We start from the raw sequence: 22,114 nt of genomic DNA, 5'->3' as shown, positions 1-22,114 counted from the left end.
CACAAGTCTCTTTCTGATTTAAGACTTTTGGCAGACATACTATGAGAGAGTATCTTGATGGTAATACAGATCGACAACTGCACATATCGTATTTTCTCGATTAAACGCCGGCTTCATATAAATGCCGGGTCAATACTGCCGATTTTTAAATAAACGCCGGCTGCATTTGATCGGCGCCCTGGCGTTTGATCGGGGTCCTGGCGTTTATTAGGGGTCGAGGTCACAAGGACCGGTTGCAAGTAAATAGTAACAGCTCTTGAATGGCAACTGTTACGACATACCAAGTACGGTATGCTGTTTTGGTATTTTAATAAACATTCAAAGGTAAAATACCGGCAAAGCATAACTGGGATAGTTGCTGCACAGCGAAATAAAATATAGTAATGTATCTGTGTTTGTGTTGTATTATTGACGCACTTTCCTTCTTAATAAATCAACCTGGAAAAATGGCTGAAAATCGCATTTGGTTAATAAATGCCGGACCCCGATTAAACGCCGGCCTAAAAAAAAAAGCCGGGTCTAAACTGCCGAATTTTAAATAATAGCCGGGGGCGTTTAATCGAGAAAATACGGTAAATTTATTTATAAGTAATTTGACCTGATAGAGACCTTAAGACACACCTACACTTACATTTATAAAGTAAGATCAGTATACTTTAGAAACAGTCTGATGTACATTTATGCAAAAAAGCAGCATCCACAACTCTTACAGGTACAGTATGACAAAAGACATTTTAAGGTCGTCAATACGCCACTATAAAATGAGATTTATTTTTATATTAATGATGTATTAATTAGCGGCCCACATTTACAGTTAAAGTAAACTCTCGCCTTGCAAACACCTTGTTCTCACAGACACCCCAATAATATGGACAGCAGCTAAATCTCCGGCAAAAATAAATTACAGACTGAGGTTTGACTGAAATAAATTCCTGCTACATGTATTAATAATGACTGCAGGACTGCATTAACCTGGACAGCGGAAGGCCGACGAAAATGGGGCAGACCAAGGACAACATGGAGGAGGACGGCGGAGAGGGAAAGGGAAAAGGCTGGATGGAAGAATTGGAGTGAGGTGAAAATCGCAGCGGCTGACAGAGCTGGTTGGCGGAGTTGGGTTGAGGCCTTATGTGCCACATGGCACGAAGCGGATAGGTAACGGGTAACAGGTATTTTAAGGACACTAACTCGCGGTCTCAAGGGTGTCTGCAATAAAGGGAGTTGACTGTAATTCTTTAAATATATAGTCTACAGTTATGAGTATTCTTACTAGTGTCATGGATAAATCTAAATATTAGATAGTAAAATTACATTACTAAGAAAAGTGCACCAGTCCTACTTGTATTAAATTTCATTAATAAGCCAAGTAATTGTAAGTATATACAAAAGTCATGTATTTCCCCTTCAGGACAAATTAATTTAAACATTATTTACACTATTTATAAGTCCATTAATTGTAACTATAAGCTGTGGCCATGCATGCAAGTTTTTGCTTGCTTTTTCAAGTCCTTGATTCCTTACAAGTGTGAAATCAATCTTCTTGGGAATTTTAAACTAATAAAAACTGATTATGATTTTAGTTTAAGAATCACTTGATATCTTCCTCTCGATCATAACTGTTTTTTTTTTTTGCGTGTGTGTGTGTGTGTTCTCAGAGCATCCAATTAAATAAGAAAAGGCATCAATTGGTAGTTTCAGTTTCTGTACAGTTTTGACCAAAACATATTTAAGTTCTCAGACATAGCCCCTTTAATCTCGCTTGTAAGTTGCATTTTTACAGTTCATTAGCAGTGGAACCTCAAATATTCCCTTATACATGTAACTCCCTCCCCTTAAATAATATATTTTTTTAATTATTATTTTTGACCACTTTGTTATAATTTAATTACAGCGACTTGTCTAGGCCTAATATTTTCTTGAATTTACACCCTGATTGTCTGGCTAAACCATTATTAATAATGACAATTTCCAAGAACTTAAATATTAAGCACAGACATTCATAAGCCATAGATGGCAACCAGAAGATAAGTGTTTCCTTGTTTTTTAAGTACTCAGATGTCCAGACAGGAAATGACATAAATGTGATAAAGTGGAAGCGTTCAACTTCTGAATGCCGTCAGTGGCCCAAGGATGTCACCGCATGATTTCTTCTTTGTTATGGTCTGTTAGTGACGTCAAATTGCTTAGGGTTCCACAATAAGTAGGCAGGTTTCAGCTTAGATTAAATTTAGTTTAGTCTTGCCTCAATTCATGGAAGTAGTTCAGGTACATAACGAGGGCTGGAGGGAGGGGTAGGTCGGGCAGTCTTTTGACCCCTTGAGGACCAAGAGTCTTTCTAATAACCAGTCTGCACAGGTCTTGAAGGTACCTTGGGTGAGTTGCTGAAAGGTAAATTAATTGAAAGCATTATGCAAATTATAAACATAAAAGATGCAAGCATTCAAGCCAAAGGAGGGAGGGGGAGTCTGTCATAAAAAAAGGGTTAAATATGAACCCTGGAGAATCTCATTTTGTTGGTCCAAATTCATTTCTGCCCCCCCCCCCCCCCCCCCAGCTGATAGGTATCAAATCAGTCGACCAAAAAATAGTTCCTACATGTTGCATGTTATGCCTCAATACCCTTAAAGGTGTTGGCATAACTTGAATAGTGGCCATTTCAGGTTTAACACTTTTTGTGGTCAGTAGCAATTCCCAATCAGCCTCCCACCACCCCCCCCCCCCACCTCCAAAAAAAAGAAGAAGGAAAAAAATTCTGGTACCAGCACCACCCCACCCCCTCTCCGCCCTGTCTGTCAGCTTGAAATGGTAATTGCCCGTGGGATAGGTAGCCCTGCACTCAGCATGTTTCGCGAGTGCCTTCAGGGAAATCTAGCGTACGCGCGCTGCTTTCGATAAACCCACGGAAAACTATATATCACTGTAAAGCTGATAAATTGAAGTTTGCGAAAATATCAATTTTTTTTATTTTGTTGGATACATAAGCGCTCAGAGGCCTGCAAACTCAATGCTAGCGACGTGTACTTAACTGAATTACCCACTCTCACGTAAAGGCGCAAAACCAATGCAAACAGACTGCACAATATCAATCAGGAGATAATAGGCTGACAAAGTGTGTCAGGCTTTTTCTTTATTCCTATTGGTTTGTGAGAAAACCCATCCTAAAGATGGACAATGGAAAATATTTGTAGTCCCGTCAGTTGTTAACACGTCACGGGAAAAATATTTTGAATTTCGTAATTTAAGCCTGACACACTTTGATGTATTCATATCTGATGACCATTTTGGCCAAATTTCGTTGAAATCTGGCAAATCTACATACCCTATTAATTCATTTGAAGGTGGGGAATTCGCGCAAAAACAAAAGCCGTGTTTTCGGCCTTGAAACATTTTCCGAGTTTTCGCACCTCATTAAAATACTTGTCAACGCGCTCACGCCGCCGGCCAATCAAGCACAAAGAAACATTCCCTGGGGAGTTCTGTAAGCATTTAGTGTTACTGTAATATTGTAAAGCGATTTCGTTATGGGAAAAGTTAAGTCTGGCGCCAGAAAGCAACCGGCTAAACCAAAACAAAGAAGAAAACGGCAGATAGACGCAGAACATGAAACTGGCAGCCCCAGCGGAGTTGGCACGATACACGCACTTCTCATCGCTATCAGTACACGAGGCTGCGCGCTGAGGATTAGCTGCTTATTTTCAGCCGGTCAACAACGGCGAAAGTGGCTGGATTGTCGCCGGCATCTTCGATATCGGACTCCGAACTGATGTTCGACTCTCCACTATCCAATTTCTCGTCCTTGAATTTCTCTACTGCCGAGGCAGTTATAGAAAATCTGACTGGTTGTACCAAGAACCCTTGTCGCTCTCTGACAGCTGAAGTCTTTTGGCTTCGTCAAATGATTTTTCGACCTTCTTTGGGCCGGATTTTTTCTCAACTGTCACCCAAGGTGGCTTTTCTAGTTTCGCTTTCTTCATAACAACCTTTTACGCAATGCTTGAATCCAAAATGGAACGCTGTTTCACAGGAAAACTTTACATACAACGCGGTGACATGCGATGAACACGATGTAGACAAAAATATGCAAATTTGCCGGTAATTCAAGATTGCGGGTAAATTTTGTCGCGTAATATCTCAACACAGTCCCGCATAAATTGGATTATGACACCTTCGCTCGCTCACCACTTTTCCTAGAAAACTTTGTTTTTCAGATAGCTCGCGTTCTTTTTAAGATTTATAACGGCTGTTTTCACGAAACTTTGCATCCCTTTCTTGTTTCAACAATTATCTAAAAAAATTATTTGAGAAAAATTTGACCTTTCTTCCCCATAAGTAACCTTAAATAGTTTTTTCTTTGGTCCTTAGCTTGCATGACCAGTATAAAGATTTGTTCCAGAAAACCTGCTATCTAGTAAGTGTTTAATAAGAAGGAGAATTCCAGACTGAGGTAGTAGAAATAGTAGAAATAGTTTATTAAAAACTCTCTTGAAGTAAAAGAACTGAATAACCGAATACAATTTACAATCTTAAGGCAACTATCATCTAACATACATGTATAGTAATTTACAGTTACAACAATAATAATAACAATTGAATCACTTATTTATTTATTTATTTATTCACCACGATATACAATCATAGAAAGTTACAGTGAATAATAGACTAGGATCTTACATAAGTTTAGAGTGAATAATAAGAGTAAAAAAGAAGAAGTAAGAAGTGGCGAGGAGACCACAAGAAACCCCCGGGCTTAAAATATTTAAATGTAAAAAAGTCCTCCACTCTCTTTGTCCTACAGACCTGAATGTTCTGGAAAAGGTAAATAGCTCCAGCAAGGATCAAGCCTAAAATTGTAGGGAGAATACCCTTGGTCTCCGAGACTTGATTTTGGAAGGAAAAGGATAGATCATGCAATTGTTGAACTGAGACCCTAACAGAGAAGAAAGGATGTCCTGAGACACCCAGTGGACATGCACTCTACTGACTCTGCACAATAAACTACTAGACAAATAATGTTATAACTTACGTATTTCAATAAACTGCGGCAGTTCTTTCTTCTCTTCTTTACAGTTGATGAGTGGAGCAAAAGATACTGGCAGTACCCCCTCTACATCCCACTCTGTCTCACCAATGCGCCACATCCTACACAGCTGTCAAGAACATAGGAAAAATAAAGTTAATTAACATACATTGGATTTCATGACATGAACTAAAATTGTGATTAATTGGATCAAACCGAATTAAGATACTCCATTGGGATCATTGGGTCAATTGTAGACTCGATTGCCAGCTGCTGTATTGGAAATGGAAATGAGCCTATGCTCACCCCCTGGGGAGGAAAGCCGGACCCAGGGGAGCAGCAGAAATCAAGCCTACAGTGTAGGTCAAATGCTGAACTTAATTAATTCCTTAAAATGGAGTAGCATCAGACCTTTTCAGAGCAAAAAAATCTTTGAGCTATGAAAACTTGTGCTATCGTGCAAGTGTTGACCGCCGGCCGGTTAGCGCAGTTGGTAGAGTACCGGACTATGGTGTGGGAGGTTGTGGGTTCAAACTTCAGCCGGACCACCAATCAGGGTATTTAAATAACTGAGGAGAAAGTGCTGTCTTTGCTCTGACATCCGCAAATGGTTAGACATTCTAGTCTTCTCAGATAAGGACGATAAACTGGAGGCCCCGTCTCACAACCCTTGTTTGTTAATAACTCTGTGGGTCTTAAAAGAACCCACTCACTGTTCGCAAAGATTAGGGACGTAGTTCCCGGTGTTGTGGTCTGGTCTTTGTGTGTATATATATTCTCATGGTTGGGTGGGTTAATGCTCGGAGATATTAGCTGCATATATAAGCTACTCTTAAATCCGAGGGTAAATGAAAAAAATGTTGATGATGATGATGTATTGTTGGCAGATTATCGGCTGTGAGCGCTCTAAGAAAGAGCCAATCACATTTTGTATTGATTTCTGTGTGATGTGTATTCAATTATTCTTCTTATTATTATTATCATATTTATTAAATATTAAATTGTCAATTATTAAATATTATTGTGTACCTTGTCATTGAAAGGCATGACCAAGATACCTCCGACTTTCACCAAAGACTTCATGTACTCTTCATACTCTGGGGGACAAGCCGCACCGCAGTAGACACGGTCGTACTGTCTGTAATGTGTGTTGACAGACAAACAGTCCCCAACAATAAAAATTGGTTCACTAAAATTGGTCCCTTGGTAAGCTGGGTTTGTTCTAAAGATGCTGAGCTTTCTTTCTGCAAACTCAACAACGTCTTGAAACAATTCCACCCCATGATTGACCCCATTTGAACCAATCATTAATCCAACCATCGTAGACAAGTATCCGGTGCCGCTGCCAAGATTTAAAAATGACATCCCTTCTTTCAGTTCAAGAGATTCCAACACCTGGGAGTAGATACAAGGAGCTGAAAGATGTATGTTACCATCTTTCCAGGCTAGGTCTTTGTAAGCGTGCTGTTTTGTTCCTTCGGGGAAATAGTCTGCTCTATCCACTGCACGGAAGACGCATTCCACTTCTGGTGATTTGATATAGTTTGCATCTTTTAGATTGTCCACCAGTTCATCATTATCTTGCCCCGCACTAACAGCTCCACCCATAATTCGCCGAGCAAGTGAGGCAGAATCAAACTTACTTTTCAATGTCTAGGTATGCCAATAGGTAGTTTAGTCTCTCTTAATTTCCTCTTCCAACTGATCAGTTAACTGAAAAAATCCAGGTATATAGCTTGATAGGTTGCGCTGCATAAAAGCAATCAATGATTTAAATGAATAACTACCTAAATAAATGAAGAAATAAAATAACACAAAATAGAATCAGCAGTGAATCTAATCCGAGACTCCATTCCGGCTTATTTTTTAGGCCTAATCCGAGGCCCTCAGTGAGGCACTGACAAATTTTGTTTCATGAAGTGAAGCATGTCAATGTTCAAGAGCAGGTTGACACCCCACTTACTTGAAGGTCAGCTGGACCCATCACTGATAATGGTAACAAGTATAACATATTTAAGCCCTCCCACTCCAATACACTGCCCATCTCTAATTTATTTATTATAACAGTCAATGTATGAGCAGTGAGTGTGTTGTCTGTGAGTGTGTGTGTTGAATATGTACATAGATGTTTACATTTAAAATGCTTCTTTACAAGACTAGTCTTAGTGTCTAACTTAGAAAACCATATGGTTTACTTAGGCGCTTGGCGTTTCCACATTTATTTAGATATTTATGTTGTAGTTATCCGTATCAATTAATGTTTTTAAAACTTTGAATTAACCAAATATTCATATATGTATTAATACTACCTTAAAAGGAAATGTGAAAATAAAGTTGTTGTTGTTGTTGTCTCTATTATTAAGCACAGGCCCTTGCCATACTTCAAGGCAAAATATACCAATAGACAAGACATCAGTCAGATGTATATTAAAAGTGTCAACAGAGGTAAGAATTTCAGAAATTAGGTTAACCCTTTCAACCCCTAATATCAAAGAGCAAATTCTCCTATCTTCTCCCTTGGGCGTTCGCCTCCCATATATCGGCTGCCAAAAGGGTTTATTTACTAAATATAATACACAAGTTTTGCTAGGGAAGAGCTGAAGGGGTGACAATACCTAACCTGTGACGTTTTCCTGCAATATTTGAAGAAAACCTAGGGCAGTTTTTCTCTTCAACATTTTCATTGGTTACACATCAGGTCAGACATCATGCCAAAAATGAGACAGTTGATATGGGGTGACATTTTTAAAACACCAAGTATCTGCCATATAGTATTCCAGTTAACTTTCAAAACCAGGGAGTCAATGAAGGATTTTGCGGGGTAAGTAGTTCTGGTGTTCTCCAAATCTTTATTATTTATTCATTTTGTCGGTTCGGGAAGCCAGCTTTGTCGGGTTTTTGACCATGAGAACCCTCTCTTATCTGGAACACTGACCATGAGACAAAAATAAACACATATAAAAGCGAAAGAACAACTGAAGGTGAAACTGAAAGAAAGAAAATCAGTGAGCAAATGAATGCTGTCTTTCTTATCGGACAATTGCCCATAAGCTTAAGTTAATCCTAGTGTTATGTTCACGTAATCGACTATTATCAATTTTTCGATTCCAAGTTTTCTTTTCTTTTGGCGAGGATTGTAAAATGGCAAACTTGGCAAAATTCAAAGGGAGGCTAAGTATCCAATAACTTAGGCAATAACAAGCAGACTTACCAGTTTTATTCCGCAAATTATCGAAGTTTAGATCCTCAACGAAGAGATCCAGAGAGATCGCACGAAAACGTGAAAAGCCGACAAGATAGCCACTTGATGGAACTATCGATTTTTTGTTTACTTTCACAAAAACATGAAATCTCCCTCTTTTTAGTCGACTTGCTTTAGTTTGAAACAATCGTCTGAGTTAGAAATGGAGAATTCTGTGTTGCAGTGAAACTAAAACTTTGGCCTTGAATCAAGTTTTCTTACGAAAGATGGCTGGCAAAACAAAACAAACTAAGCCAGTATTGTACTCTCCGGGGTAGGGTGAGATGAAAGTGGATTACATTTCGTCGTTTCTGCGTCAATCTTGTCACTGATGACAAATGATATATGGACAAAAGCAAGAAATACACGGATTCTGAAAGAGCGCTTTTGAATTTTTAGAGCACAATTATTACTATTTTTATTATTTCAATCTGAATGAGTTATTTTTAATTCTATTGGGAGGGGTAGGTTTTCTTGCAACTCTTCTCCCCTCTGCGCCCATGACAGTGCTCATGGATCACGTGGTGTCAGGAAATATCACCCATGAATCTTTTCTGTCAGGAGTCTTTGGTTCTTGCCGACTTGTGTTCAACATGGGTGTACAGAAAGAAATTACTACCCCGGGAACCGGAGGTATTTTACGATTCCTTGCCTACGGCGAAATTTTTTTCGCAGGGAATTAACTTTTCTTTTCTTTCCGGTTTGGTAGATTCGCCAAAGGAGGGCCAAAAAGTGGCAGTGCACTACATCGGTATGCTTTGATTGACAACGCGATGTGAATTGTGCTGCATTATAAAGCACATTTATTTCCCTCTGGCGTCCCTATCGAGTAATCATATTTATCTTTTTTCTCAGGAACTCTGGTAAACGGGAAAAAGTTCGATTCTTCGCGAGACAAGGGCAGGCCGTTCAAATTTCATGTTGGAGTGGGAGAGGTTATCAAAGGTATTTTTAATCGTGCCGATCAATTCGAACCCCTCCTCCCTCCCCCGCATACCTCGGGCCTTTACCATTTTCCATGCCCCGGGAAAAGGGCATTTTACAGTCAACCCAGGTCACGCGTGAACGATATTTTTGAAATTTGAACGGAATTTTGAAATTTACATGTCAGTTTTGAAAATCGCCAACGAGATTTCAGAGTTTCCCTAGCTTATTGACGGTATAAAGCTATGAATTTTTCTTTACATTGCAAAATTGAATATTTCAAGAATAACAATTGTTTCCCAAGAATTTTGAATCTTTTTTTTCAGTTAATGCGTCTTTTTCGGAACGATTTCCAGAGAAATGTTCAACATTCCATTCACACGTCGGACATTACAAAGAGAAATTCGAATGTTCATTTCACTCTTGGAAATACTGTTCACGCGTGACCTGGGTTGACTGTAACTGCTTTTTGGCCCTGTGCCCGTGAGGCAAATTTGAACAAGCCAGTTTTCAAAAGTTCAAATACTGGGGGAGGGGGGAGGGAGGATGTTGAAGTTTCAAATTGATGGGTGCATAAAGTTGACCATTACTTTTTGAATTGAGTTTGTAGCTCCAGTCTCACTATAGTTCAGCTTGTGTGAGTGGGGGCTACTGAGAAGGTCTCAATGGGGTAGTGGCTTTTACAGTTAATGGCTAAATTTCGGCTTTTTTACGGCTAACAGTTAAGAGAAAAGTTGACAATATATTCCCTTTTTTTAAAGAGTGAAATATTAACTAGAAATACCTGCCGGTAGAGTGCCAATGAGTAAAAACTGTCACAGTTGCGTGCCGAATGAAAATTAAGAAGTAAGCAGACTACAAAACATTTTTTAAACTGAATCATTGTTTAATAGAGCATCAACCTCGTTCCTAGGGCCTTTTCCCCACCCCCAAGCTAGGGAAAAGGCCCTGGGAACGAGGTTGATAGAGCATTGCAAAACTCTCATGCTATTCTTTGTTGTTTGGAATGTCTACAAGAACTAAACTTGTGAGGTAGATTAGAGGTGAAATATCTGCCGCCCTTGCATTACCTGTTTGAGTTTATACAAAAACCAAAATAAACAACTTTAATGTGTACAAGAATAGCTATCAACCTGGGAATAACAGAATTTTACAATAAAAATGTGCTCTTCAATACAATTTATTGAATTAAAGAGCCACAAGTACGATATTTAAAAGAAAATACAGGGAGGGGCACAAAGCTAAGTTGCAATTGACTTGAAATATTTCTCCTGTGTTCAAACATCTCCAATGTGCATCTCCCTCAAACAGAACCTAAACATCAACAAAGAAAACCCCACTCAATTTGACTAGAAAACGATGAAATCTAAAATATTTTGTAAATCCCTATAATTAAGGATTCGTTTTGGTCCGCAGTGTATCAGTTTGGAATGATAATTATCTTTATTGTGCATGTTATGTTACCGACCACATGAATTCACATAACGACACTGGCCTACTATTGTCCGTATTAGCTTGCAATTTGAATATTATCATGATTAATTGCTCCCTCCTCAGAAAACAAAACACACCACAAACAGTTAAGATTTGAATTCTCTTACCTCCTCGATTGACAGAGCCAATGGAACTTTCGCCGTCCCTCAACGGAGCAACAAATCTGCTATTAGAGCGGAACATTTCCACACAGTCGCGCAGGATTGAAAAATAAGATGGCGCGTAGGAAAAATTTGATTGCTCCTAAACGTGAAAACTTGTGCAAAGTTTCCTAGCGCTTAAAAAGATCTTTGTTATTTTTATACACCATCCTGATACAGTAAGATGTATAAACACTGCTATTCTTATCCAAATCTCTTGAACGGAGCGAAGACAACTAAATTCGCCACTTAGGCCGCCATATTGTTTATAAAACTTCAGTTTGCGCGTGTGTAAGAAGAATCTGGGTACTAGTACTCACCGATCATGATACTCCTGATGTGATTGGTTCAGATAAAAAATACCGCGATGCCATTGGCTAGCTCGAAAACAATCACCGTTGATGTCACTCTTACATTAACTTATGCTTACATTTTCATTCGAGATTTTTTCTGCCTGTAACAAAACTAACTCACGCGTCGGCTTTATAATGCTGCCGCCTCGTCACCCTCGCGTCCTCGCGAGGGTGACTCGTTGGCAATAAACCTTTATACTATTTTATTTATGAAACAGCTATGTGAGTAAAGGAAAATTCATTCCCTGACTTGTGAATTCCACGTTAAATTTCACTAAAAAATAAATATAAATTATGTATTGCACTCATCACTTTACGATTCGTGCAATATTGTTGTTTTTTTTTTTGGCATGAAATTTAACATGGAATTCCCTCGTTAGATGGTGAATTTTCCAGAAGAGAATCGTAAAATTATATAGAGCATACTATTATAGTGTTATTATACTTGTAGTAATTTGTTATATATAAATAGCATACATGTAGGTTTTTTAAACTACTGCATAAAACTGCACCAGGAGCGACAAAAGAGTCTTTGTGAAGGAGCTGGCAGGTGATGCTGAGCGTGTCACTGCCAGAGGTGATTTGAGTGTTGTCAACAAGATCACTAAGCAACTTAGTGGCAAGAGCACCAGCCAGTCAGCCCCTGTCAAAGACAAGGATGGTAGCAACCTAACAACAGCAGACCTGCCAACCCCTGGTAAAGGAAAATCTGGAGAGCCATGAAAAAAAATCTGGAGATTCTCCAAAAAATAGTGAGATTCTATTTTTTCCCCTACAGTATCACACCCCTTTTCCATCGAGTTGATACGATTGTGATCGCTTTCCTGCGCTGAACTTACAAAGACTACTGGGAAACTTGGCATGGATACGAGGTCCAATCTAGGAGATGCCTGGGAGCTAGACAACAACCTCATTCCCAGGGCTACTTTCTTTTCAAATGGCGGACAGAGGCAGAAAAAAACAATAAGTTATTGAACACAAGCAAAAATCACAGCTTGGTACAAAAAAGTGCAGTGCTAGTTTATCACTTTATGGCACTAGCATTCCTCGTAAATATTCCATTTTTATTCAACAACTTAATTTATTTCACTTCAGAAAGATTTTTCCCAAAAACCCGTGAGATTGGGAGCCTTGTCGTGAGACCGTGAGAAATGACAAAAAATCGTGAGACTCGCGGCAGAACCGTGAGAGTTGGCAGGTCTGCAACAGAGCAGAAGTAAGCAGGGAGATGGGTACAACACTTTTATGAAGTGCTCAACCATACACCTGCCGTCACCACCAGGTGACCCTGCCGACTCCCACCAGCAGATATCGCCCTGGACATTGACACCAGTCCCACAACTGAAGTAGAAGTTAGGCTCCCCATCAAAGCCATGCAGTGTAGGAAGCTGCTGGCATTGATGCCATCCATGCAGAAATGGAAAGACGACCTTAACACTTTGACTAAGGTCCTCACAGACCTTTTCAGAAAGATCTGGGAAAAGGGCACAATACCTGATGACTGGAACAAGGGTTTACAGTCAATCCACATCACGCCTGCCCTGTATTTTTGAAATTTAACAGAGTTTTGAAATTTTCACGTCAGTTTTGAACATCACCAATGAGATTTCAGAGTTCCCATTGAAGTTTATTGACGGTGTAAAGCTATGACTTTTTCTTCACGTTACAGCATTAAGTATTTCAAAAATAACAGTGGTTTCCCTTGAGTATTTTGAATCTTTTTCCTCAGGCTGTTAATGTGTCGTTTTCGGAAAGATTTTCAGAGAAATGCTCAACATGCCATTCAAATGCCAGACATTACAAAGAGGATTTTGAATGTTCAAATTCATTCTCGGAAATACTGGTCATGCGTGACATGGATCGACTGTAATTGGTAAGCTCCCCAAGAAAGGCAACCTTCAGAACTGCGATAACTGGCGAGGTATCACACTGCTCTCCATTCCATCTAAAGTTTTCTGCAGGATCCTCCTTGGCAGAATTGTTGCTGCTGTTGACCAGAAGCTGAAACAGGAACAGAATTGGAAGGCATGCATTGACCAGACCTTTGCTCTAAGATCTCTCAAATCACTGCTCTCATTGAGCAGTACATTGAGTCGAACATCCCTTTCTTCACCAACTTCATCGACTTCTGGAAAGCCTTTGACAGTCTGCACCATGACACCCTATGGAAGATCTTGCGATCATATGGAATTCGTCCAAAGATGGCCACACTTATGAAGATGTTCTACCAGCAGTTTGAGTGCAGCGTTACAGTTGTACACGGGTGTAGCCACTTAAGTTGTAGTTAGTGATGTTTCGACGGCCTGCTGCTAGTCTTCGGGAGACAGTTGTCTGCAGTTCTGGTATCCTGGTGTGTAACTTCTTGGTTGTTGGTATCAAGGCATTCAGAATTTCTATTCGGTTATCCTTGTTGATGTTGTTAGGGTGAACAGTTTCTTTGTCCCTGCATCTATACCAGTGTGAGGCTTGGTCAATAAACTTTACCCCATTCCAAAGTCGATGTTGGGATTGAAGTCTTGTTGCCATGAGCTGAAATGGCGCAGGTCTGGGTGCGGGCAAGCCATACGTCTGTTGTGTGCTCCTTGTTTCTCTCTAGCATAGGTCTCCTGTTTCACCAATAATTTTTTTCTGCTCAAATGCTCCACTGCAGGGTTTTTGTGATTTGTAAAAAGATCCACTGATTACAAATTTGTTAGAAAGTCCATTAAAATGATCAAAAGTCCCCATTATAGATAGATAATTACTGTCAAATCCCCTGCCTCTGCCCAGCCTCCCCTCTTCCCTCTGTGACTTATCACTGATATGTACTTAGATTGCATCTGAGTGTAGGGGTTATTATTGTTGTTTTTGCAGAATGTTGTTCGCAGAATTGGTACAGGTCTTTGTAATTATCAAGTGTCTTTTTTGGTTCTTTAATCTTGGTGTGATAAATCAATAAAATTAGTGATCAATGACAATCTATATCATATGGGAAACAGATGATGCACTGTTCTTGTCATATTTGATTGACCTTTAATCTCCAATATCAATAATGGTATTGATTGATATAGATCCATGTTGATTATAGCCTGTGTGAGCAGACGTCTGTTTTGGCTTTTATTTCACCCACCGCAAAAGAATGTTTGTGAACCCAAGCTCACCAACAAGACATTATCTATCGACCAATTACAACTCAGCTAATATATTAGATGGTCAGCGTGGGTGATTTGTGCATGTTACTCATGTTACAGTATTTGTTTTGAAAAAAAAAATGCCGGAAGACGCGACGAATACTGTGAACAAGTATCTCAGGTCAAAGACGAGAACTGTCAACAAACTCAACCCGTCATGAGTCCTGGAATTAAACCCAGGCTGCATTGGTGGCATGGGAGGCGAGTGCTCTTACCACTCCTCAGAAACTTGTAAACATTTCCAAATGCCAATTCAATCTGGAGAGTGTTCCTAATCAGTGTTCTGCGCTAAATACCGTGACACATATAGGGTGTTTTATTTCTTTTAATTATTTTTTTTTTATTCACAAACACATGCAGCTGTGAGGAGATCTCTGTAAGGCTCACAAATACTTGACTTGCATGCATTTTGTGCACATTTGAGCAATCAAAGCGCTCTGTGAGTGAAATCGTAAATTGAACATGCAAATGAAATGATATTTCGGATTTGTGTTATTTGCTTCCTCGATTTCCATACATGTACCTAGAGTACAGTGTATGAGCAGCAGTTAGTTTGATAATGTGGCAAAGAAACACCGCTGTGGTCATCCTAATAAGCCGTTCAATAGATCTGCTTCTTCACTTTTACATTGTTTTTCTTTTTCAACCATTGGACAGTGTTTCTGGGTTGGTGTCAAAGGGAAGTCCTCAGGCCGGTAATCTGCACTTCCCGGGATTGACTTCCTGAGGGAGCATATTCTGTGTTAATTTCTTTTTCTTTTCTACATTTTTTTCAGACTGAGAGATAAGATTTTACTGCATTTTTTTACTGTACTGAAAACAACATTAACATTACTGTAATGTAGCATTCTCCATTCTAGTAGTTAAAAATGCATGACATGATGTAAAGTCTGCAGTTCGGTTTAATTGTTTGAGTGGTTGTGCAGTTCATCGAATTGAGATTCTCAAAATTCTCAATATTTCTCATTTTCGGTGGTCGAGTGTTCTTTAAGCTATTTCTTTTAATTTTGAAAACTCCAAAAACATGTATATTATTTGAAGGAGGAGAGAAACTAAGCAAGCTGTGAGAATACCCCATTTTAATTATTGCTGAAATTTCAAAGTCCATTGAGGGAATGATGGAATGACTGAGCAAGTGACATTTTCATTCATTAAAATAACTCATTCACTGTGCATGCACAATTCATGAGTTGAAAATGAAATGAATATCGTTAATATGTTTGGTTTGAAAGACCCTGTCCCTGATGGTCTCCATTCATGTGTCACTGGTGTATAAGTTTGCATGTGCGGGCTGTAATGCCTGTTATGTCGGCGAAACAACCCGGCATTTTGCCACACGCGCATGTGAGCACTTAGCCAGTGATAGGGCCTCTCACATTTTCAAACATCTGCAGAATTCTGAACATTGTCGCACCTTATGTTCATTAGATTGTTTCCATATTTTAGATCACGCCTCTACCATTTTCGAACTCAAGATAATTTAAGAGGCATTTCATATTCAAAGAGAACAACCTTCCTTGAATCAACAATTTATTACAATTACATCTAAAATTATCCTGATAATTCTCATATTGTCATGTTTCTTGTTCATTTTGTTATCACCGTTTATCATAATTAGCATTTTTGTCTACTTATTATAAATTTAACTACCAACGCTTTGTACATTAACTTACTGAAGATGACAGAAGTCTCTATCGAAACATGTTTTGTAAACTGAAAAGTTTTCTCGTTTTTAAATATTAGATACGTGTATCAAGTCATTTATTTATTTAAACATTTTACTACTCTTGCAGGTTGGGATGAAGGTGTTATGCAGGTAATCATAGTTAACAAGAGACTCAGATATGGCTTAAAAAACCTTGCAAAGCTGATTTGTAAACTTACTATTTACATGCATGTTAGAGTAGTGTCATTAAACCAAAATCAAGGCAGTTGAAGGCCCCAGTGCAAAACCAACGTATTGCTGTATGTGATGATTTGACCTTGGCATCCAAATTTCTCTGAATTCACTCTAATTTGGCATGCATACAGACTTAAAATAATTATGTATGCTAACAGTGATGAGAACCAGCCATATCGTAGTCAAGTGTTTTATTCTCAAATCAATGCAAGCTAGAAACCACTTTCATTGATAACCGTGTTGATATACATTTTGTAAAACTTATGTGTATAAGTGCACACAAAACAAAATTTTGAAAATCCTCATGAGAAATGGCGACGCAATCGGCATCAGACCATTTTCAGTGACCAATAAGATGTAAAAGTGTAAAAGTTAACGTCTTGCAACATGTCAATGTTTTTCAAGCAGAGAAATGATGATGAAAACTGAATATAAATTATTGTTCAAGTCACATTCTTTTGATCTCCGTTTTAGGATGGTGCCTACTTTTGCTACTACGCATACATTCTGCGCATCTTGCGATGGTCTCACTCTGAGAAAGTTCGGTTTCTTAACAGTGGTGCCTGCTAAAACAGGGATATTTTTGTGCGGTTTAATGCACTGAAAAAGCAGATCTTGGCAAGGGATATTGGAATCTGAAAAGAAACTTAGGGGTAGCCATACATTTTTCAAAGATAATTAGGCCTTGAAGTTGATTTTGGAAAAAAATCCATACATTGTTTTGTATTTTGGCGCTTTTAGAATGAATTTTATTATTGTTGCTTAATTATCTCTAAAAAATGTGTGGTTACTCCCTATTTTCTTTTTGGATTCCAATAGGCCTTGCTAAGATCTGCTTCTCCCATGTAGTCATAAACCACGCAAAATACTCCAGTAATATAATTAGTTCTAGTAGGTACCATCCTTAAGCTCATTGTGATGCATGCTAAGTCATGTTATTTTATAACTAAAGCAAGGATAGAATTTGATTGCATGTTCAAACTGCTGTAGGCTTCTGTTCACTGATGATTATAAGCATCTTATAAATGAGGCAATTGGTGTAAATTTGGTTTGGCCATTTTAAGTACAGAAGAGTAATCATTGCAATTAATTACAGAAGCAGTGTTCAGCAAATGCATTGGTGTAGATGTCTGTTTGTATAACAGGACTATGTTGATTGGTTGGAAACATGGAGCAAGTTAATTTTTATATTTTCAATAAGGGGGTGTTTACATGTGAAAACTCGCACCAGTGCGAGTTCGATACCGGTATGACATTGTCATTTCATATCGTGTTTACATGAAGAGACTTTTCATGTCAACTGACGTGATTGTGACGCTATATTGGATTGGACGTCGAAGACTGCGCATGCACTACCCATTCCAGATTACCAGGAGAGTCATGCTGGAGCGCACAGCTGTACGGTGTTTACATGACATCAGATTGAGTTTTTGTACCAGAATACAGTTGCAGTTACAGTTACAGAATACGGTACAGTTACCGGGATGAACTCACACCAGTATGACTGGCTCCGGTATGAGATTTTGTGCCGACATCATGTAGCCGAGTACAGACCCACAAGTGGGAACTGGAGTAACCTCGTACCAGAATGAAAGTCGCGCCAGTATCATGTGAACACCTGCTTAGATTCTGATATATGTGACCAGGGTGTTGATACAAGATTTAGCGCAAAAGAGGTGAAGATGCTGAAGTCCAATCATTTTCCTTTTCTCTTTCAGATGAAAGTTGGCGAACGTGCTAAGCTGATTGTTTCTCCTGATTATGGCTATGGTGCCAGGGGGGTGCCTGGTGTATATCCTTTTAATCCACTACCTTACCTTTGCTTAATAATACAAAGATGATTACAAGCACAAGTTAATATTAACAAAAGTACCAACACTTATTTTACAATAACTGTCAAAATTCCTGCGTGCTGATTGGCTCATAGTTATTGTCTATAAGAGTACAGAAAATAAAAATGACGTCAGATGTAACGCGTGCACTTTCTCAAACAAAAAATTGCCAATTTCACTCGTACTTTTTCCATGTTATTGTAAAAAACAAATCAACTGCAGTTTTCTATGGTCTATACTCTTATAGACCATAAAATAACGCCATAAAATGTCCAAAACTTGGCAGTGAAACCACTTGAGTTTTGAACATTTTGGATGTCATTTTATGGTCTAAGAAAACTGTCGATTTGTTAAATAGACTATAAGATGACCAAAACTTGGCAGTGAAACCACCCACCTGGAGCTCGTGGTTCCACTTGAGTTTTGAACATTCTTTGGCATAATTTTATGGAGACTTGTGCGAGCTAAGGCCATTAAACTAGGTTCATGGGACAAATATCCTGCATACTGCTAGGATTGGGATGTCAATGTGTGGCATATGTGCAATGGTTGACTGTTGCAAAATTGTATGTATGAGATTGCAAAAAGGAACCAAGTTACTCCTAAAACAAATGGCTTTGAATCGAAAGTTAGGATAAAATATCAAAATTAATAGGAAAATGTCTTTGCAAGAAAAACAACAAGATGCATTTTATTTGATAAGAAATGGTCAACTGTAGTTTCCCCTGTTCATAAATGATAGTCCTGTGTATCAACTTAGTTACATCTTGTCGATTCGCTTCAAGTTTTTTTTCTCTTTGTTCCTTTGTTTAGCTACTGTTTGTTATTGTAGTGTGATGTTGCAAGCTTCGTGTTTATTAAAGTCTGTATGTTATTTAAAAAGCCCGGGGATAAGTTATCTTTGAGACAATTAAGGAATTTACAGAGCTTTGACTGGCTTTCACAGGATTGAATCGTGAGCTGTACATTTATGAACTAGTTGAATAATAGTTGGCTGTTTGAAGTTTCAGAAAATATCCATACCCTTGTCATGAGCGGGATTTTTTTTCTGAGCCCCCACCTAACCCCCAACCCCTCTTGAAATTTCACTTTTAATGAGCTTCATGTATACTTTCTCCTTTCAAAGTTTTTGGCTATTGAGACTTCCCCCTCCCCCACCCCCCAGGGCTGTCAACTCTCCCGGATAATCCGGGAGTCTCCAGATTTTGAACCTTATCTCCCGGTCTCCAGATTTGTGTCTGTAATCTCCAGATTTTGAGCGTTATCTCCAGGTCTCCAGATTTATGTCTGTAATCTCCAGATTTTGAGCCAGATTTCTCCATATTTACGTCTGTAATCTCCTGGATAATTGACGAAGTTTGCTATTTGTCGTAGACTCGATTTTCTGACAAGAAAATCTGAAATGTGTAGCGTTGTTTCCGGTACTGTTTAATGTACCCCCCCCCCCCCCACACCCCACTGAACCTGTGAATTTGGGCTTGATGCGACGCCTCTGTAAGGCGCTTTGTTATTGCTGGCCGGGGAAGTGATATTCTCCATATTTGTTGACGTGTGAGGTTGACAGCCCTGATCCTCACCCCTAAAATAACCAATGCCTTGAACTCTGGATAGGGGACAGTTATATGGATCTTTTCTGGAAACTGAACCCTTGGGACCAACAGTTTTAGTGTATTAGATTTACTGCAACTTTGTTGTCGTTAACGTTTACAATAGCATGCGTGCATATTTTCTGAGAGGTGTTTTGTCTAAAAGTTTACAACTCGTTCACTTTAGAACATTGATGTTTCATCTCGTTTTTGAGTTTAAAGTGCAATTTCTGGGCAGACTAAACCTCTCACTCAAAGCCAGTAGTCTGAGTGTCACCAGCCCAACCTGCTACAAGAGAGTAATGAAAATATAAATGTTAGTGAAGACAAACTTTATGCGGACATGCATGACACACTTACATACAAAGGGGGGCGCAAAGCATTATAGGGCGGAAGTTTTCGAGGGAAAAGTGGATAATTTCAAAGAAAATTATTTTGAAATGGTCATTTCACTTATTGCATTTTCTTTCAACTGCTGAATATATGTATGGTTTTAATTTTACAGCTTATTTTGATTGAGTAATATGGAAGAGTGTTTTGTTTCCAACATAAGCTTAGATATGATAACATGTGTTTGGTTAGTGGACTGTTCAAGTAGAATTATAATCTTACTTTTATTGTACAGTCGAATTGATCTGTCAGTAGCCTGTTGGTTAGCTGTTGGTCCACTGTCGGCCGACAGTCAGTTTGGGCAGCTCTTCTTCAAAATTACCTTGTTTTCCTTGACCATTCCTACTATTCCAGAAAATGCAACCTTGCACTTTGATGTGGAGCTTTTAGAGATTATTGGTTGATTTGATGGATTTGCTGTGTGTGTTTCAATAAGAAAAGAAACACTTAAATTAATAGTGCTGTAACTTATGTCTTGCATATCATTTAATAATATTATTATAGCAACTGAAGGAAATTAAATGTATCATTTTTATGAGTTGATTAGTCATCAGTTTAGGTCAGTAAGAGGTGACAACCTCATTAAAACATTTGTATCTAATCTTGGTGGATTAAATTTTTATAGTCATTTGTTTCTTGTCCACCCAGAGGATGGCCAAATCCAATCAGACTTATAGAAGATAAACCTCAATTTTATGAAAACTGTAAATGTGACCTGATTTGCAATAAGAGGGATCAAGGTGAAAAACGTTTTTGTTTTTTTTAGTTTTTCAAACAAAACCGAGTTTGAAGACTGCTTCAATGAGTGTAATTTACAATGCAAACACTGTTTAATCAGTTGACCCCAAACTCATTTTAAACAAAACAAAATTTGAAGGCATAATTAATTCAAACATGGCCCATTTTGTAAACACGTTTGAACACCATTTATTTGAGTGAAGTTTGTCCCATTTTACTGCAAACTAGGTCACAAATGATAATTAATTATTCATCAATGTAACTAGCATTAAATCTCGATGACATTGTACTTTGATTTCTCTTTTTGTACTTCGTTTTTTTAGTCTTTTACATAGTACTGTAAAAGCTCTTTTAAGCCCATAACACCCCCATCTCTAATAAGCTGGCCCTATCAGAAGTCAGGTTTCATAGTTTAGATGTGTATATTCTCTACTGAGCTGCTGCAGCCTGTCTGTTCTTCATCTGGTGTTTTTTTTTAGTGTAGAAAACAAAACAAAAACAAATGGCATATTATGGAAGCTACTGCAGCCTGTCTGTTCTTCATCTGGTGTTTTTTTTTTAGTGTAGAAAACAAAACAAAAACAAATGGCATATTATGGAACTGTTTGATATGTAGATGTACAGATACAGCGGTTTTCAATTGAGTGTTGTTAAAACAACCAAAACCAAAGTAATTTCTCTGGCCAATCACAACAGATGTAAACAGCACAATCAGCCAATCAGAAATTGAAGCAAATGCATGTATCCTGCGTCAAGCGCGGGAAAACGCGTGCTACCAAGCACGGTTGGTTTGGCTTTGGCTTCCCATTGGTTGAAAAAATGGCGCGAACTTTGCCAACCAATCATAGAGTCCAGTAAAGCAAAACCAAAGCAAACGCGAAATTACTTTCAATACTCAACTGAAAACCGCTCTACGCAGTTAAATATGTAACAGATTTACTTCAGTCAGTTTGCTGCTCCGGCAGGAGGGGACATCATCAAGGTTGAAAAGTTATAGCCATCTACAGCCAAAGGCATGAGTGATACTACACTGTAGTTTTTGTTCACTAGTAGGGTTATTGTAAACAAAACTGAACCATACTATTTTGATGTCAACATTTATACAGATAGTCTGAATAAAGTAAGCCTTGGGTGAGGCGGGCTTATTAGAGCTTTTGCACTAATTTTTTTTCTGTATTTTTTGTTTTGCAATTAAAAATAAAGCTGTCAGTCAAAATCTTGAAAATATTAATGGTTTGTCCACTTAATTGTTAGTTACACTTGGGATTTCTTTTAATTTACGTGTCAAAACTCATTTACAAATAGTCTGCGAGCAAGCTCTCGGGGTAG

General features: G+C 38.5%; 2 protein-coding genes across 3 annotated transcripts; one reads left to right on the top strand and one right to left on the bottom strand.

Moving 5' to 3' along the window:
- Positions 1–1,634: 1,634 nt before the first annotated feature.
- Positions 1,635–8,523, bottom strand: LOC146479567 (protein-L-isoaspartate O-methyltransferase domain-containing protein 2-like). Of its 2 annotated transcripts, none has more exons than XM_085110437.1 (4): positions 8,229–8,523; positions 6,047–6,766; positions 5,024–5,147; positions 1,635–2,381 (listed from the first exon to the last, which is right to left on the bottom strand). In XM_085110437.1, exons 2-4 carry the CDS (start codon positions 6,623–6,625, stop codon positions 2,233–2,235), a joined length of 852 nt encoding a protein of 283 aa, XP_084966563.1. In that variant the 5' UTR covers positions 6,626–6,766; positions 8,229–8,523; the 3' UTR covers positions 1,635–2,232. The 2 variants fall into 2 exon arrangements, with proteins under 2 accessions (XP_084966563.1, XP_084966564.1); XM_085110438.1 differs by having other exon boundaries at positions 6,047–6,730.
- A 252-nt stretch (positions 8,524–8,775) lies between these two features.
- Positions 8,776–22,012, top strand: LOC146479566 (peptidyl-prolyl cis-trans isomerase Fkbp12-like). Its single transcript, XM_085110439.1, has 7 exons — positions 8,776–8,891; positions 8,968–9,009; positions 9,114–9,203; positions 16,133–16,155; positions 17,958–18,031; positions 20,394–21,265; positions 21,348–22,012. The coding sequence occupies exons 1-6, from the start codon at positions 8,852–8,854 to the stop codon at positions 20,449–20,451; spliced, it is 327 nt and encodes a 108-aa protein (XP_084966565.1). The 5' UTR covers positions 8,776–8,851; the 3' UTR covers positions 20,452–21,265; positions 21,348–22,012.
- Positions 22,013–22,114: the final 102 nt, after the last annotated feature.

The sequence above is a fragment of the Pavona decussata genome, unplaced genomic scaffold, assembly GCF_977016875.1.
Source record: "Pavona decussata unplaced genomic scaffold, jaPavDecu1.1 SCAFFOLD_58, whole genome shotgun sequence".
NCBI lineage: Eukaryota > Metazoa > Cnidaria > Anthozoa > Scleractinia > Agariciidae > Pavona > Pavona decussata.
The sequence above is the reverse complement of the archived record's forward strand: the minus strand, read 5'-3'. Positions and strand labels throughout refer to the sequence as shown.

Coding starts and splice junctions, on each gene's coding strand:
- LOC146479567 (XM_085110437.1), bottom strand. CDS start 6,625: ATGGGTGGAGCTGTTAGTGCGGGGCAAGATAATGATGAACTGGTGGAC. Junction 5,148..6,046: donor TCATGCCTTTCAATGACAAG/GTACACAATAAT, acceptor TGTTCTTGACAG/CTGTGTAGGATGTGGCGCAT. Junction 2,382..5,023: donor GCCGCAGTTTATTGAAATAC/GTAAGTTATAAC, acceptor TTTACCTTTCAG/CAACTCACCCAAGGTACCTT.
- LOC146479566 (XM_085110439.1), top strand. CDS start 8,852: ATGGGTGTACAGAAAGAAATTACTACCCCGGGAACCGGAG. Junction 9,204..16,132: donor AGTGGGAGAGGTTATCAAAG/GTATTTTTAATC, acceptor CTACTCTTGCAG/GTTGGGATGAAGGTGTTATG. Junction 16,156..17,957: donor GGGATGAAGGTGTTATGCAG/GTAATCATAGTT, acceptor TTTCTCTTTCAG/ATGAAAGTTGGCGAACGTGC.